A 17,818-nucleotide genomic window follows, 5' to 3' on the forward strand; every position below is an offset into this window, starting at 1 on the left:
TTTAGCACAACAATTTTTACCTCACATTATTCTCATGAATTTGACTGTAGGGTTTTTTTTTGCAGTCTGTGTTTACTCAACCCCAAACTGCAAATGTACTGACTACACATAGTACGTATGTTAGCCATAGCTCAACACTTGCCAACAAATGTTTCACTAAACTCGCTGACTTGGGCAGGACACATCATATCCTAAGTGGACCACAAGATGGAGCTTCACTCATGACATCAGTTCCTCAAGCTAATATACAATACCTCATGCTCTATCAACAATATCCACGTCGTACCTGTACAGTCTTGAGTGCACGGTCCGCATACAAAACACCAGCAGTTATATCCACCAGCGCTCCATCTCCCTCAGCCAGCTTGACATGGGGGATGTGCTGGCTAAAGTTGTCACTGGTCAGGACCATCATGGGACTCTTGTTCTTCTGCAGGGTGTTCTTAAACTGCTGGTAACTCTGACTGTTCTCTGGTCCCATCACAAGGAGTCCTGTCTGTCTGCAAGGGGAGGTCAGGGGGGATTGAGGTGGCATATTGGTAAGAAATGCTCAAGGCACATGAAGACTTTTACAAATCACAACTGTGTATCATTGTTAGTACAAGATTTAAAGGAATTTAAAAAAAAATCAGTTGATGTCGAGAAAACTACCAGTGACACAATCCTAATGGTGAAATCACAGCCAATGTCAAAACCAACCACATATGACAGTTGAATGCAATTTTAATGCATAAAGCAACATTTTCTCTTCAGGTTTGTGACAGGTTATGTTGCCTTGGTTGATATCAAGTGTGATAAGAAAGATATTTCAAACACCGTCAACTTTGCACCAAAAATAACATAACTGACCGAATGACAACAGGCAAAACCATTTATAATGACTCCTTCATGCACATGACAGGTGCCAGGTCATGGTGAGGAAGCCGTCATGTCATTCTTATGCACACAGTCAAACAGGACAAGGGATATCTTAATAACTTAATAAAAATAGAGAGAAGGGATATTTTGACTGATTAGTCCAGCTTTGGGTTGCCCCCAAAACCCTTTTCAGAGGAGGCTGGCCAATTGTGGGCTTGATCCCTTATAAAACTGTTGGAGTTTGTAGTTTTTGTCCAGAAAAGGTAACTGAACTTTCAGTATTAATCATTCATTGTGCATGAAAACTGTGAACGCAAAACTACAGTCAAGCTTGAATCAGGAAGTCAGCATGTAAACTGTGATGGATCACAATTACAATTAGTCATTTGGCAGATGCGTTACTCCAAAGCGAAGGATCACATATCATAAGGGAAATAATTATGTTATTAGTCTCTCATTTCTCTTCCAAATCGGTTCGGCTAACCTGGCATTGTCACATTGCCTTTTTGTTTTTTGTTTTTAAGAAATAAAAGCACAACAGAAACCAACAGTAACAGTCAGAAAAAATAACCACGAAATAACACACACACACAAAAACAAACACCAAACAAAAACACACAATAATAAAAAAAAAATATTATACTGCATATCACCACCTAACAAAAGAAGAAGATAATTAGATAAAAAAGACATTCAAAAGAAATACTTTTATTATACTTTTATTATATGTTATTTTTTTAACATACAAATGAATGTGAAAAATCAACTGTTAAATAAACGAATAATCTGTATTTATCAAAGGCCAATTATTAAATTCATTACCTTAAACACAATTTTCTATATAATGAATGTTACCAGATTGTTACAGCCCTGGCCGTATTGCTTCCGCTCTGTTTGTTTGTCCTGTGTGGTCCTGTGGTGTCCTTTTGACTGGTCCATGTTTCTGTGTGTGAGTGTGTGCTCTTCTTTTTTTAGCAGCTGTGCTGGTCCTGCCCTCCGCCACACAGCAAGTGGTGTCGCTATCCCATTGGTCCCTGCTGCTGCATCCCGCCTGTTTTAAACCTTGGATTTTTCATTCATCGGGGGACTCGGCTTGACAGCAGTGGCTCGTGTGGTTTCTGGCGTTTTGAATTGAGAACTTGTCCCCACATCTCCTGTGTATATTGTGGCAGTGTTAGTTTAGTAGTATGGTAGTGGGTGGTAGATTTTTGATATTCTCCAGGGTTGTAGTTTCTAACACTGTATATATTAGCACTTTTGTTTTGACTGTGACCCTTTTTTGCCTGTATATCAGGTCTCTTTTTGTTAATAACAATAAATTTGTGTTTTATTATGGTACCCGGTTGTGGCTTAGAGCATTTGTTGATTTGGAGACAAAGTTTGTTTTTTCCACTCTTTTATGTTGCGTCCCTGCTCCCCTAGACTGGGGCTCGTCCGTTCTTTTTTCTACTTTTGTACATTTTTGGTAAGTTTGGTTGTCAGTTTTCTCAGTGAACAGTATGGCTTTCGACATTGATGATTTTGTACAGAATCCTGCAGTAAGTAAGCTGGACAAGTGCACAAAAGTAGACTTATTTTTGGTGGCAAGTTTGTCTCACATTAATGTACCTTTGAATGCCTGTAAGGCGGACATTAAACAGTGCTTAATAGCGAAGTTGGTGGAGAAAGGCACTGTGAAACCTATGCATGAGGCGGTCAGTGCGTCTGACGTGGCAAGTAGGAGCAGAGGCTGCCATGGCCTCAGACACTGTCAGTGACCAGGTGAAGGTTGGAGCGGAGGCTCCTGCATTCAGTCTGGGAAGCACAGATCTGATCGCTCTGATCCAGGCTGGTGTGGATACAGAGGATCTGAAGCTGGCCCTCCACCTAAGAGAGGTGGAACTTGAGACAAAAACTTGCGAAGTTGAGCTTATGCATCTCCGCATAAGGGCCTTAGAGCTCAATCTGGTTAACCGTAAAGCACCAACCACTCTGAGTATGCCTCTCCCCTCCACTCCTGAGCAGTTTGATGTCAGCAGGCACATTGCCCTAGTACCTCAGTACCTCAGTTTAGAGAAAGCAAGGTAGATTCATACTTCACTGCTTTTGAGCGCATTGCAGCTACTTTGAAGTGGCCCAAAGATGTTTGGAGCCTTTTGCTACAATGCAAGTTGGTGGGAAAAGCCCAGGAAGTCTGTGCAACATTATCAATTAATGAGAGTCTGGATTATGACGTGGTGAAAGCCACAGTGTTAAGAGCTTATGAGCTCGTCCCTGAAGCATATCGGCAGAAGTTTCAGTCTTGTGAGAAGTCTGCAAACCAAACTTACGTGGAGTTTGCGCGAGAGAAATCTCTTCTTTTTGAAGTGGTGCACCGTCAGTAAAGTGACAGACTTTCCTCAGCTCCGTGAGCTGCTTTTGCTGGAAGAGTTTAAAACATGTGTCCCAGAAAAACAAAAAGTGGATTCATTGTCCAAAGCTGCGGTGTGCGCGGATGAGTTTGCTTTGACGCACTGTTGCTTTTTCACCGGTACAGCGCGAGTGCACTCCGGCTGTCGGCGCCGGTAAACATGTTAAGCCTTCACCAAAAAGCCCACAGCGCTCTCCCGCTGCTTCTAACAGTTTTTACTGCCATGAGACAGGTCACCTGATTGCTAACTGTCCTGCTCTCCAGCGTAAAGACCATAGTCAGAGTGCCAACAAGCCGAAAAGTGTGGGATTTGTACAGTCTGCTCCTGCTCAGCCTCCAGTTGACACTGACGATCCAGATGAGGTTGACAAGATTTACCGGCCTTTTATTTCAAAAGGTTTTGTCTCTCTAACAGGGAAGGAGGAGGATCAGGTGCCAATCACAATTCTGCGTGATACCGGAGCTACACAGTCTCTAATGTTGTGAATGGTGTTGCCTTTTTTCACTCAGACAAAACTGAAGTTATAGAAGTAGGCCCTAAACATCTTAGAAAGTCACTTTCTGATGACATAGCAGCTATGGATGGCATTGCGCTGGCCTCCAGCACCACTGTAAAGAATCTGGGAGTTATCTTTGATCAAGACATGTCCTTTCACATCCATGTAAAACAAATTTCAAGGACAGCCTTTTTTCACCTACATAATATCGCAAAAATCAGGCATATTTTGTTTCAAAATGATGCAGAAAAACTAGTCCATGCATTCGTAACTTCCAGGCTGGATTATTGCAATTCTTTACTATCAGGCTGCCCAAATTGGTTGCTGAATATTCTCCAGTTGCTCCAGAACGCTGCAGCACGTGTTCTGACAAAAACCAGGAAGCGAGATCATATTTCTCCAATACTCGCCACTTTGCACTGGCTCCCTGTAAAGTTTAGAATAGAGTTTAAAATTCTCCTCCTTACTTACAAAGCCATAAATGGCCAGGCACCTTCTTATCTTAAAGAGCTCATAGTACCTTATTGCCCCACTCGAACACTGCGTTCCAAGAATGCAGGTCCACTTATGGGTCCTAAAGTCTCAAAAAGCAGAACAGGAGTCAGAGCATTTAGCTATCAAGCTCCTCTCCTGTGGAACCATCTTCCAGTCTTTGTCCGGGAGGCAGACACTGTCTCTACATTTAAGAGTAGGCTTAAAACTTTCCTTTTTGATAAAGCTTATAGTTAGGGTTGGCTCAGGCTGGTCCTGGACCAGCCCCTAGTTATGCTGCTATAGGATTCGACTGTCGGGGGACCTCCAAAGATACACCGAGCTCCTCTGTCCTTCTGTCCCTCTCCATCTGCACACTTTCATGTCCTACCATGGCGTGTTACTAACTTAGCTCCTTCCCCGGAGTCTCTGTGCTTTGTCGTCTTGCAGGTTCCCATGGACAGTGGCTGAATCTGGATTGTGGATTGCAGCTGCGTCTCCTGCCTTGGCCCTGCCTGACATCCACTGCAACTGCTACTGCTGTTATTACATCCACTGTCACTGTTACTGTGACTGCATGTCTCTGTCTGTCTGTCTGTCTGTCTGTCTGTCTGTCTGTCTGTCTGTCTGTCTGTCTCTCCCTCTCTTGCTCTCCCTCTCTCACCCAACCGGTCGAGGCAGATGGCCGCCCACCCAGAGTCTGGTTCTGCTCGAGGTTTCTGCCTGTTAAAAGGAAGTTTTTCCTCGCCACTGTCGCCAAGTGCTTGCTCATGAGGAAATTGTTGGGTCTCTGTAGATAAAAGAGCTTGGTCTGTACCAGCTCTATATGGAAAGCGTCCTGAGAAAACTTCTGTTGTGATTTGGCGCTATACAAATAAAATTGAATTGAATTGAACCCGATTCGTTTTGTGGTTCTGATGCTCTGGTGTGGGGAGTGAAAATGAGCGTTTTGAGAGCGCCGCTCCACACCGTGTTTCTGCAATCACCACTTGTTACTGGCCCAGTGCAAATTGGTTTGCGCACTAGGTTGCCTGTGCGAGGGGTTGCCATGATCCTCGGCAATGATCTGGCAGGGAAAAAAGTTTTTCCAAACCCCAAAGTAGTTGAAACTCCTGATGCTGACGCTGATTCGCGTGTTTCTGTTCCTGCTGCTGTCAACTTGACTGTTGTGTTCCCCGCTTGTGCTGTCACACGTGCACATTTCACGTAAATTTGGTGATGAGCTGGACTTGTCTGAGTCTTTTCTGAGTTCGGAAGATGGTGTGAAAAGTGCTGAAAAGAAAGAAACATCAACAGAGAAATGTCAAACGTCTGTGTATGATAACCTCTTACCAGCTGATGCTAACCTGTGTTTTTCTGTCAACAGGACTGAGCTTATCAGAATCAGAATCAGAAATCCTTTATTAATCCCCGAGGGGAAATTGTTTAATTTGTTAATTTGTTTGTTTTCTTATCAAGGCACAACAAGCTGACCCGTCTCTGGTTTTCATCTGTGGCCAAAACAAGCACATGTCCCTCTGCCTATAGCGTTAACGGTGTGTTAATGCGTAATTGGTGCCCTCCCTCCTCCTCCTCCCCTCAGACATTTCCTCGATTGTGCAGGTCCGCTTCCAAAATCCAAATCTGGCCATCAATACCTCCTGACTTTGATGTGCGCTGCCACTCGTTATTCCGAGGCCATTCCGCTGCACACCCTCAAAACCAAAGCGGTGATCAAAGCTCTCATAAACTTCTTCTCCACATTCAGGTTGCCGAAATCCATTCAAACAGATCAAGGCTCAAACTTCCTGCCAAAACTGTTCGCCCAGGTCCTGGCATCGCTGTCCTTTCAGCACTGGAAATCCAGCGCGTATCATCCACAGTCTCAGGGCGCAAGCAATTAACTTGATGAAAATGAGCATGAGTATGAAACTAGGACCCGAGTTGTAATAAATGGAATGAAGCTTTTCAAGGGATCAAAATAATGACATTAGAGTGGACACCATATGATCAGTGGATGGCAATACAGCAGATCACAGCAGCTCCATTGATCAGTTATTTAGTCCCAGAATGTTGTTGTGAAACACGAGTTCTAATTCAGTACTCTGCCTGATAGATGGCTGACTTGCCCTTTGCCAGCAGTGTTTTCTAAAGGCTGCTCCGACATCTGTCAGCAGCCATAAGGCACACACAACACCAGCTAAAGGCTTCAGCCATTCATCAGAAAATTTTATGATTATGTCTCCCTGTGTGCGTGTGTGTTTATGAGTGTGTGACAGAGGAAGGAAAAGCCACACAAGTGTATGTAGGATCATAAATATGATACCTCATCTAGTCCAACCTGTCAAACTGGGTGATTGGTGGCGCTATTTCAGATGGTGCATGTGCACACATGTTGTCATGCATGTGGAGAAAATAAAAAGGTTAGTGGGCAGATTTCCGCTTTGCTGCGGCCCCTTTCCATCCCACAGGCAACAGCAGAAGTGGGAGGCATTGCTCACACCAGCCTCGCCTTAACATTTCTCATCTTGATTCAGACGTTTTTTTACCAGCCCAAGGGCACAGGTGGCCTTCAGATGTGGACCCATCAGTCATGAGCTGTGGCTGGGTGCACAGGGGATAGGGAAGCACACTGTTTCTAGGGAACATAACATGGGTGTGGCTTGGTATAATAAATTATTACCCTGAGACATAAATAATGAAGCAATGTGTTATTCAGCTCTCTAGTACTGAGAACAAACAGGGCTGCACCGAGGCGGTACAACCAAGACATGTTAAGTGCCGCAAGGTTGCTCTTAGTTTGATGCCACTGTCATATTCCTAAACATACAAATTCCTCCCCATTCTGCATATGAAAATTAGAGGTTTAGTGAGATGAAAAAAGCCCCAGTTCCACTTTCAAAGGCATGGTATGTGTCAACGGTGACTCAGTGACGCTGGAGGTAATGAGAAAGTCATGCATTTATGGCTCTGTAGATTGAGTTGCTGCTCTTGTGCGTACACAGCACCTTGAATGTGACAAATCTCTGTGTTCTGGTAAAGCTTTTGTTATGTTCTGTTTAATGGGTTTTCTCTCTCTGTGTTTCTGCTGACTGCTTACCTGTACAATTTGACACCTGCCTCCCTCTCCAGCTGAGCCCACAGGTCATAGCACTCCTCCATCATAAGGGAGTAGAAGCTCTGGTCGTAGGCCTTGCGGATGATGCGGGTCTGGCCATGGGAGCTCCCACGGGTGTGGGGCAGGAGAAACTGGAAAAGAAGAACATAATATCGCTTGGTTCAAATTAAATAACTTTGATTTAGTAATAACATGCACCTAATGACCAAAAGTATGTAGATATCCAAACACTGAACCCAGATGTGATAGCTGAGCATGTGATTGAATGTCCATTAAATTGCAGCTAAAACAGCCTTCACTCTTCTGGGAAGGCTTACCACCAGAAAACATTACCCCAGATGTCCACTTGATGCAACTGTTGCATTACGGTCAGGTTTGGAATTGCTCTAGAAGCAGAGTGTCATAAAGCAGTCTGGGTGTTTGTAGCAGGGACATTTCTAAAATTCACACTAAATACAAGTTTGCAGCTCATTGGTGATCTATTTGCTAACAGATTCTTTATGGCTTTATTTTGCTAATTTTAATGACTGCACTATAGCATGCTATCTGATCTAGATTGTGTCTGCATTTGTTGAATAGTGTTCATTAGAAGAAGGGAACTTCTACAGCTTCACAGACTTCAGAGGAGAAGAAACAGGAACAAAGTACACCAAAATAATTCAGCTGTCTGTAAAGGCAAAATCATTAAAAAATCAAATGCATCAATAAGTATTTAGTTTAATGCAACTTTCAATAAATTGGGCATTTATATAGATACGTCAATTTCTTGCTTAGAGATGCAAGCGGCTCTGGAAAAAATAGACTTGATGAGTAAAGAAGAAGGAAAGAGCCTGGAGCCAGATTCAGAGCTCATGCATTCTATGGACATCTGCACACTGGTGGAATGGCAGCTGATCATCTATAGCAGCCAGAAAAACTTAAACAATGACATATGAGAAGAAAAGGGCCAGCAGAGGCAGAAAGGTGAGACTTCAGCCAGGTATCTAAGGGCTAGCATGCAGTACACTAAAGCTCACCGGCACCAGTGCCCGACCCTGCCAGCTAACATCACAAAGAGACAGCGACACATTCAGAGGGGACAGCCTCAAGGCAGACAAATGTCATTTTGCAGCACCGGATCAAATGTAACTCCATTATTTTGACTGTGGAACTTAGACCAGCCTAAACAGACCAGCGCTTAGATGAGGTTATATAAAAATACACATACATACATACATACATACATACATACTCTATTACAACATACACAACAAGGTCAGGATAATAAGGAAGGAAGCTGCTGATTGATTTTTGCTGCCACTGTTGTGTATTTATCCAGCTTCCCAACTTGAGTGTCCCAGTTGCACACATCAGAAGTACATGTCAAAAAAAGCTATTGAAATGTTTTGCCGGCAATATATATTATTTGTTTTAAATCAAAGCCACAAGCAGCAACGAGCAGGTTTCAGGCTTCACAAAGGTGAGCAAAGTCACTTCAGCTACTCCCATTCTGTTTAAACAAGTTGTGATACCAATGACATATTTATTTCATCATCACAAAGTCTGCAACATTTCAATAATTGCATATTCACAGTCCCAACATTTGTCTCCTCTTCATCGGATTAGGATGAAAATTTGTGTGTATGTTCAGGAGATAACATGGATGTCTAGGAGTGAGTTTACTCAGGACTGCTCAAAGGCATCTTGGATCATAAACAAATATGTGACAGGCCATGCCAACTTGCACCCATTACTATGGCTCTTTGGCATGTGGCCCCCAGAGCATGCACACCTAATGGGAAATTTTGTGAACTACATTATCGGTCAGGCTCAAAATGTTTTGGTAGGTCTATTCAGATACACAGCCGGGTGATATGTACCAAGATTCAAGATGACTGGACCAATCGCTGAGTTACGGCAATTTTCTTGCAGACATGTTTTTTGACTGCTCTGGCTAATCTCCTGTAGTAATGTGTATCTCAGTTCCCTGATGCTGCATACCAGTTTGGAAATGATACACTTTAAATCCAACACATTCTATTCATATTACTATTTCTTTTTTTTTTTTTTTTTAATAAATAAAATATACAAAGGGCTGAAATGGATGACTTGTGTGTCTAATTTCATGTCAACAGGACTTAGAGTGTATGGGACATGACCTTTCCAAAATGGAATTTTTTGGCTTAAATTTAATTTGAACATTTGGCCCATTGGGCTCATACTTCTTGACAAGCACTTGCACATCATTTCACCATCACGTTTCTTGTGTTTTCCAGCTGACGGTAATTAGGTAAATAAGTAAATAAACCAGCACAGAAGGGTTGTGAACCCTGACAAGAAACCTGCACAAACACAGTCCACGGGTTCTATTCCCGATCTTTCTGGTTTATGCTGTGCTTGCAGTCTATTTTGGGCAGCAGCTGTTAGGTAACAGAGAGCCACGTTTGGCGCGCACAGCACAGCTGCTCACTGACCAGCTCAGCCACTTTACTTTCTCAGGTTCACAAGACCTTGACCACTTGCTTGTGCGTATGAGTTCAGGAAAGAGAAAGCACTTCCGAGATGAATTCTGGACCGACGACCCCAACACGAGTTTTTGAATCCACGCACACAATTCTGGTGACGGGGAAAAAACCGCTGCCCCACTCAGACACTGCCGTACTTCAGGACGCGGTGCTCGTCCTCAACCCCCCCTCCACTGTCCTTAAGTCTTATGGTACAAAGTTTTGTGGGTGACGCACCTGCTCCAGCAGCAGAGTCTTCTTGTTTTTTTTGGCCAGTTGATAGGCCGTGAAGGACCCCTGGACCCCAGCACCGATCACTATGCAGTCATACTCGACATTCGTCGACATTTTGGCTACATTCAGCTCTAACGCGCAACATCAGCTTCATTCACATTTTATACATATGCAGAAACAGACACGCCCATTACAAGTAGAGGGGAATTTGTAACTTTGGAGCCCCGACCTCTGTCTGCTAGGACACAGTTTACGCGCCACACCGAGCACGCAGTATCAATTAAAGATCTCTTTTTAAGGTTAGATCATAAATGTTACGGTGAGGACTGGGGTCATGTTTGGGTCTGATCTGTGCCAGTTTTACAGGTAAATGGGATTTGCAAAGAACATGACAGAACCCGAGTGCCTGACAGTCTACTGTAGGGAAAAAATGCTACAAAAGGTTTCATTACGCAACAGATCCGAACTTGATTTTATTATTTAAGCACAAGATATGATTTGTGTTGGTGCTGCCACCTCTGTGAACTCTTTATCGAGTTCAAATTCTTCTATACTTCATCCTTCACTAACACTAACAGTGGTGGAAATTATTGTGTACATATAATTTCCCAATGGGAAAATACTTATTTCAGTTTCCTAAAAGAAGCTGGTGCATAAGCAGTGATATAAATGTTTATTGTATTTGTTTTTCATTTTATCCTGCCATGAAACATACACTAATTGTGTGTAACAAACAATAACCTGATGACTAAGTGTTTTTTGTTTGTTTGTTTGTTTGTTTGTTTGTTTGTTTGTTTTTTAAAGTTTTTGATGAGTAGTTGGGAAAAATTGCAAATAAACCTTTTTTTGCACAACCTTATGTAGTTGGAGTGACATCAGGTCAACTGGCCCCTCCAGTTATATCTGGCCACTTCCAGCTCAGCTGTCATTCTACCTTCGAGCAAAGTGCACCTGTTATACCTTGTATAACCATGAGTAGATTCCTCAGTCCAGAGGTCACTCCTCAGCAGGCTGTAACAGACATGCACAGAGAGAGCTTGATGTCTTCACAGTCTAACATTTTGGCTCAATTAGAATGTATATTAACAAACTTTTCAAAGTGCTCCCTGCCATCTGGAGGTTGATTAGGCTCTACACTGTCTGACGATAAGCATCTAGATAATAAACTTCCATGCAAAAAAAACAAAAAAAAACAACAACACATGTAATATAATCATTATCAACACACATTAGAAATTACAAGAGTACACAAACTACACTTGTCTGACAGTCTCTCCTGCCCCGAGTCACATCCTGGTCTACACAGGCCTGAAAGTGACATTGACAGCAAAGTCACTTTTTCCACAGTATGGTTTAATGAGCTAGTTGACTGGAGCACAGATCCAGTTAAGGTGTCATATATACTGCAAAGTAATAATGGTGCTTCCTTATGTTCTTTTTTATTTTGAAATATCCAGTGGGTGGAGAGTGTTTGTTCTCAAAGGTGCATCAGCTAACAAGTGTTTTTGGAAATCTAGAAATTCCAGTAATTGTTGAGTAATGATTAAAGGGTATTCCACTGATTTTGCACATGAAGTCAACTGCTTTCATGAGCAGAGTACTACTCTGCTCATGAAAGCAGTTGTATAATATCTTTTACCACACTGTGGGATGTTATACAGTTGCATCATGGGAAATGTAGGGTCCAGTGTTTTTTGGAGCTTGGCCTCCAACATTCAGTTATTACATGATTGCCTGATCACAATTATTTTGCACAATTCACAGTCCACAATGAGGAGAATTTTAAAACAAATTCTGTACAACAAATAAACCTGAACCTAAACCTACCTTATTTCCATCATGTTTTCCATATTGTTTTCCACCTTTTGAGATTTGAATGGAGCTCTTTTAATTATGTCATCATCTTCTACAATGGTTTAATGGCACCAGACTAGAGAATTAGTGCCCCAACTGTTCAGTAAAACAAATGGAGTAAAGAGCTTGTTTGTCTATTGCTATTAGGCAGATTCTTTTGTTTCTTGTCATATCAGACCATGTTTCTTGTTATCCAAAACAGGATGGTGATGGAAGTTTCAGAGTATGGTGGACAGTCTCTTCATGAGGTGCAGCAATATGTCTGACAACTCTGGGAAAGTTATGCTGGAGATCATTTGCAGTCTTTGAAACAAGTTGTTGTGCAATGTAACTGGACCAAACAGCTGGTCTCTCATTCACTACGTTTACATGCAGTCAATATTCGGGTTATGGTCAATATTCCAGTTTGTGAAACATTCGGAATAACCTGTTTACATGCGTGAGCAAACACAGGTAATCAATTGGGATATCCCGATCACGGACAATGTGTCGACGCACGGAGAACGTCATGACGCAATGCGCGTCATTTCAAAAACAACAACAACAACAGCAGCACGGCGGATAATGAACAGCCCGGGGCTGGTAGCAGTCGCCTTCGTTTGCGCTTTGGTGCTGGTACTGACCCACCACCAGTACTTGACACTATTCTGTCTCACTTTCTGTGTTAATGGAAGGCGAGAATGTGAAGAAATAGGAAATGGAGCCGGAGCTGTGCCATCCATATCCATGCTACCTGCACTCAAAAGACCAACATTCCTTGTGAATAGAACATGCAGATATGATCAATAGGTGTACAGTATACATGACCAAATATTCGGGTTAGAAAAGGTGTAACCCAGGGGTCATATTCCGGTTTTTAAAAACCGGAATATGAGCATATTCGGGTTTTTCAAAAGGGTTATTGGTGTTTACATGGCCGTGCACAACCGGGTTATTGCTGATATTCCGGTTATGAAAGGGTTACTTGAGTGCATGTAAACATAGTGAGTGGTAGGGTTAGCCTGAATTTAGAAGTTACTGGACTCAATGCGCAGACCAGGAGACAAGAGTAAAAAAGAAAAATGAATTTATTCACAAGGAATTCAACACAAAGCGCACCCATAAAGAGTGAAAACAATTAACTAAAAGCGCACTCAACGAGTGGGAAAAGAAACAAATGGCGCACTCAACGAGTAGAACAAAGAATTCTCCACATGAGAGGTTGAGGCTGGGCAAAGGCTGAACGTGGCTGGTAGGCACTGTGAACAAACAAAGCACAGGTGAGGCAAAAGAAAAAGCCAACGAGCAAAAGATGAGACTGCAACTAGGCAATGACTTGAAATGTTCACTGGGCACTGCTCTGGTAAACTCATGGGAGAGATCAAGATAATCTGGCGACCACTCTTCTTTAAATACTGAGCCTTAATCAGGCTCATGTGCTCCAGGTGTGCTGCTGGAGAGGCGGAGAAAGCTGGGTGCAGGAAAACACCCAGCTGAGACAGACAGGGGAACAGACAGACACATAACCCTAGGGAAAAGGGAAACAGAGAACACTAGGAGCAGACAGATCTAGGGGTCATTTAATATTTGCTACATTATTTATTCGATCAAAATAATTCCCTTCCATCCATCTTTTCTTATTTGATAATTCACATAAAATGGGGAGATGGAGTCTTGGATTTGTGTTTCCCTGTTTCCTATTATCTTTTGAAAATAAAATCAAGCAGCCTTCTACATTACATCACATGACCACTTTTTTATTACATTAGGTAGGCTATTATTTTAGAACAAGCTACTTAAACAACACTTCCACCAACTGACACTCCTTAAACAGTGATTTTCACTGACAGACAGTGTATCATTGTCTCATGGGGTACTCAGCAAAGCACCCCTGACTTGTAGCTAAATAGCCAATCCGGTTATGGTTGCTAGGGAAAAATAATGAATAATTGGCCTATCAAAGTCGCCAAATTTAACGCCTGTGGGGCGCTGGAAATGTAGCCCCAACTGCTACGTAAAATGCGTGAAGGTTTAGGACTGCTGGAGCTACGTGAGCAGCCGACGGAGGAAAAACTTCTCGTTAAGGAGCTGGGACCCGACAAGCCTGAAATCGACATTTCCCAGCAAACCAAGGAGAAAGATTAACTGTACAAACTGAGTTTTAGTCAGAGCTGGTTCAACCGTAAAACGTGGCTGGCAGGTTGTGGTGCAGCCTATGCACTTTTCATTTCCCCTGTATCCTCTTCAGAAGTGACAAATGTGATTCGATTTGGACAAAGACTGGACTAACTGACTTAAAGCACCTCTCCGAACGGATCAAGAAGCATGAGAGATCACATGGAAAACTGCGTAAAGCTAGCTGTGTTTGGAAAGATTAGCATAGCAATGTAGCTAGATGATGGGCACCGCATTGCTGTAAGAAGGCACAATGAAGAGGTAGATAAAAACCGTAATATATTAGCTATTTGATAGCATAAAGTCTATTATAGTTGTGAATTGTTACTTTTTCTGTTAAACTGTGAAAAATTAAATTAAATTAAATTAAATTAAATTAAATTAAATTAAATTAAATTAAATTATTATTGTGGAACTGTAGTCATTTTCCAACTGTTCATTTGAATGCTTATGCTAGATTAGGCAGGGATCTGTTGGCACACCAGCCCCACCAAGAATTTTTTTCACCAGTCGCCACTGATTGTCCCTCACTGACAACAGTGTGTCTCGGTGCAGTGTGATGCGCCCTGGTGTCTCTCAGTGGGAGAGACCTTTCTACTGCACATATTATACTTAATGGCCATTTATACCTTACCATACAACCACACTTCAAATCCTTCATTTGCTCCTTCTTACTTAGATGGCTCTTTTCTTGCATGGAAGGATTTGGGAATTAGTTGTGTTGGTGACCTATACCTAAAAGGAGTGTTTGCATCCCTCCAACAGCTCAAGGAAAAATATGCTCTCCCACAGTGTGACTTCTTTAAATACCTGCAGGTTAGGAGTTATGTGAGAACAGGAATTAGGAGTTATGCGGGGCAGGACAAACTGGATAGCTGTCTAAAATATTCTACGTGGTCTAAAAGTATAATCTTTTGCCTGTACAATACACTCCATAGTATAGTCCCAACTGCAACTAACGCAATTAAAGTCAAATGGGAAGCAGAACTGGGTGAGAAGTTGTCAGAGAATATCTGGGATAAAAGCCTGGAATATATACACACTTGCTCAGTTAACGCACGGCATCGTTTAATACAAAGCTTTGCATAGATTGCATTATTCAAAGACAAAAATACACAAAATATTTCCAGAAATTTCATCTCAATACGATAAATGTGGCTCACCAGATGCAAATTTATTGCACAGCTATGTCTTGTGTCCCAACCTGCATAACTTCTGGTCAGGCATATTTAGAACATTCTCAAAGATGCTGGGGGTGGGGTTAGATCCAGAAACAGTACTAATCACTTTAGGAGTATTGGTAGGCACAAGGAGACTACAGGTAGCTCAGCAATGCCTATTATCTCATGGACTTCTCACTGCTAAAAAGCTCATTCTTCTTTTTTGGAAGAAGAAAGAAGTGCCCACTGTCAAACACTGGCTCACTGGGTTAACAGAAACTCTGCATGTTGAAAGAATTAGATTTCTTCTGAGAAACAAACTCAGGAAATTCGGCATCCCTTAATCTCCTATTTGAAAGGCTAAACTAATTCAAATCCTGTGTACGAACTACAATATGCGTAACATTAGGTAACACTCCAGGGAAGGGTTGAGGGCCTGAGTGGGGGGATGGGCGGATCAGGGTTTGTTTTTTGTTTTTTTTTAACTTATTCATTCATTTATTTATTTTCTTTCTGTTTATGTTCTGTTTTCACTTTATAATGTGAGGATTCTTTTTTTTTTAAACATATAATGAGTAGCCCTCCTCACTGTTGTTCACACTGTCTGTGATAAAAAGGAGGAGAAAATGTTTTTCTGGCTGCCATGTATCATGATACCACTCTTCACAATAAAAATATTTGAAACAAAAAATATGTGTACTTAGATTTAGAAAACAGACTGTAAAATGTATTAAGCAACATGTCCAGATGTGGTTGATAACCATCCAGATAAAAATTTAACCAGGTAGTTGTGAGGAAAAAGGTAGATTTTCAATCCAAAGAAATCTGTCTTATGTCTATCTACTGTACACACAGATAAAAGGAGTGAAGTGAGGAGTCTAAGTTTCTATCCATAAACATCCTCCTGAAGCAAAGGTAATCCTGTTCCCCCTCAGTGAGCCCACATCTATCTGACGAGCAAAGAGCAGCCATTAAAACTGGCAATAGGGGCCACAGAGGGAGAATGAAACAGCTAATCCTCCAGCAATTCATGTACAGGAGAGAATGGTCAAACAGAGTCATTAACACAGCAGAGGCAAAATGGGGAAACTATTCTCCAGGTCAGAGATGTCTCTGCTGTCGCCACTGGAACTTTGTATTATCACGGTAACAAAAAGATGACACCACCCAATGCCTGCACAGTCTACCTGAAACTGAAGCTGTGGGGGAAAAGCTGTTCATTATTTATGAGGTTTCAGTTATTCATTAGACGTTACTGAGTATGCTCTTGTCCTGTTGGTATGGGAAATCATCATGAATATTTACAAGAGGTGCTTGATATTTAAACATGATTCAGAATGCATTGCCAGCAGTAAATGCCAGGTAAATAGCAGTGGAGTGGGATTCAAGTCTGACAGAGTGCTGTCTTTTTTGCATGACCTTTTCTCAAATGAAGCTTATGTCACTGGGTTGTTTTTATTGCCAAAGAATCCATTCAGGCAGCCAAATGGCAGAGAAAGCTGGCAGTCAGTGAGTGTAACTTTAACATATGTCATACATCTCAAAACTATAAATCCATGAAGAATTTAAGGACTGATCCAGGACATTTCCTTGTCAGTAAATTCATTTTTACCACCATCACTAAAGGATAAAAATGGATTCAATGTACAACAACTCATAAAGCCTGTGATCTTTGTTGCAAACACAGTGATTCTGTGAAATTGGAATGTGAAACTCAAATCTACTCAGGTACCTCCTGTTAATTACTTAATTATTTAAGATAACTGAACTACATTCAGTTGACCACTACAGTTACTCGTAGCTTATAATATATTCATATTATGAAGGGATGAGGTATGAGGAATGATAGGATGAGGGGTGAGGTTAAAGAGGGTGGAAGGGGAAGATGAAAGAGGGAGGGGATGAAAGAATGGAGTGTGAATTCTGGGTCTTGGACGTACAGGGTGCAATGTTAAACCGGTGTTGGCTGCTGGTGTGGTGCCAAAACCGGGGAAGGTAGAGACTCTTGGTTGGGTAGTTGTCTCTTCTGACGTTCTTGGGGTCTAGTTAAGCCCCAAATGAACTTCCAGATGACAGCTGCACGTGAGCATTTCTGATGTCCCTCAGATCATTGTGGATGTATGCAGGGTATGAAGGTGTAAAAGGCCAATTTTATTATATATTAATATAGAAAAGATCAAAGGAAGGTTAAGCAAATGTGGGCGGTATCTGTTGTAAACATTTCTGTGAATTATTGATTTTGTATATGTTTGACTTGGGCCGTAAATATTTAAGTTGCCCGGATTTGACTGCCGCTGCTATGACGTAATACATCCGGTTGTAATCACAGCCGTCAAGGCAGCTGCGGCTGACTGGGAGTTGCATGAGCCGGGTAAGATTTGTTTGTCTGGTGTTTTGGATTTTTGTATTATTTCGTGTTTTCTTTGGGTTCAGATGTATGATGAACACGGACTTTGTGCCGGGTGATTGTTTGTTATAGACACCTGTTTGATGATTGCTCCCGGAGCATATATCCCCTCACGAGTTTAGACAACGCATTCCTTGGAGAGCGCAGCGAGGTATGCGTTGTGTGTGAAGTGTTATATTGTTATCATGAAGTGGATATTTTTGATGCACTGTGA

General features: G+C 42.0%; 1 protein-coding gene across 1 annotated transcript in view; it reads right to left on the reverse strand.

Annotated features, from left to right (window-relative positions):
* pipox (pipecolic acid oxidase) overlaps positions 1-10,212 on the reverse strand; it is a 31,263-nt gene extending 21,051 nt beyond the window's left edge. The window contains exons 1-3 of the mRNA XM_070970543.1: positions 10,033-10,212; positions 7,295-7,443; positions 287-500 (exon numbers count right to left, since the gene is read on the reverse strand). Of these exons, the coding sequence (XP_070826644.1) occupies positions 287-500; positions 7,295-7,443; positions 10,033-10,143 (474 nt within the window). The 5' untranslated portion in view covers positions 10,144-10,212. The remainder of the gene's footprint in view (positions 1-286; positions 501-7,294; positions 7,444-10,032) is intronic.
* Between the last annotated feature and the right edge of the window lie 7,606 nt (positions 10,213-17,818).

This window comes from Chaetodon trifascialis, chromosome 9, assembly GCF_039877785.1.
Source record: "Chaetodon trifascialis isolate fChaTrf1 chromosome 9, fChaTrf1.hap1, whole genome shotgun sequence".
NCBI classification, from domain to species: Eukaryota; Metazoa; Chordata; class Actinopteri; order Chaetodontiformes; family Chaetodontidae; genus Chaetodon; species Chaetodon trifascialis.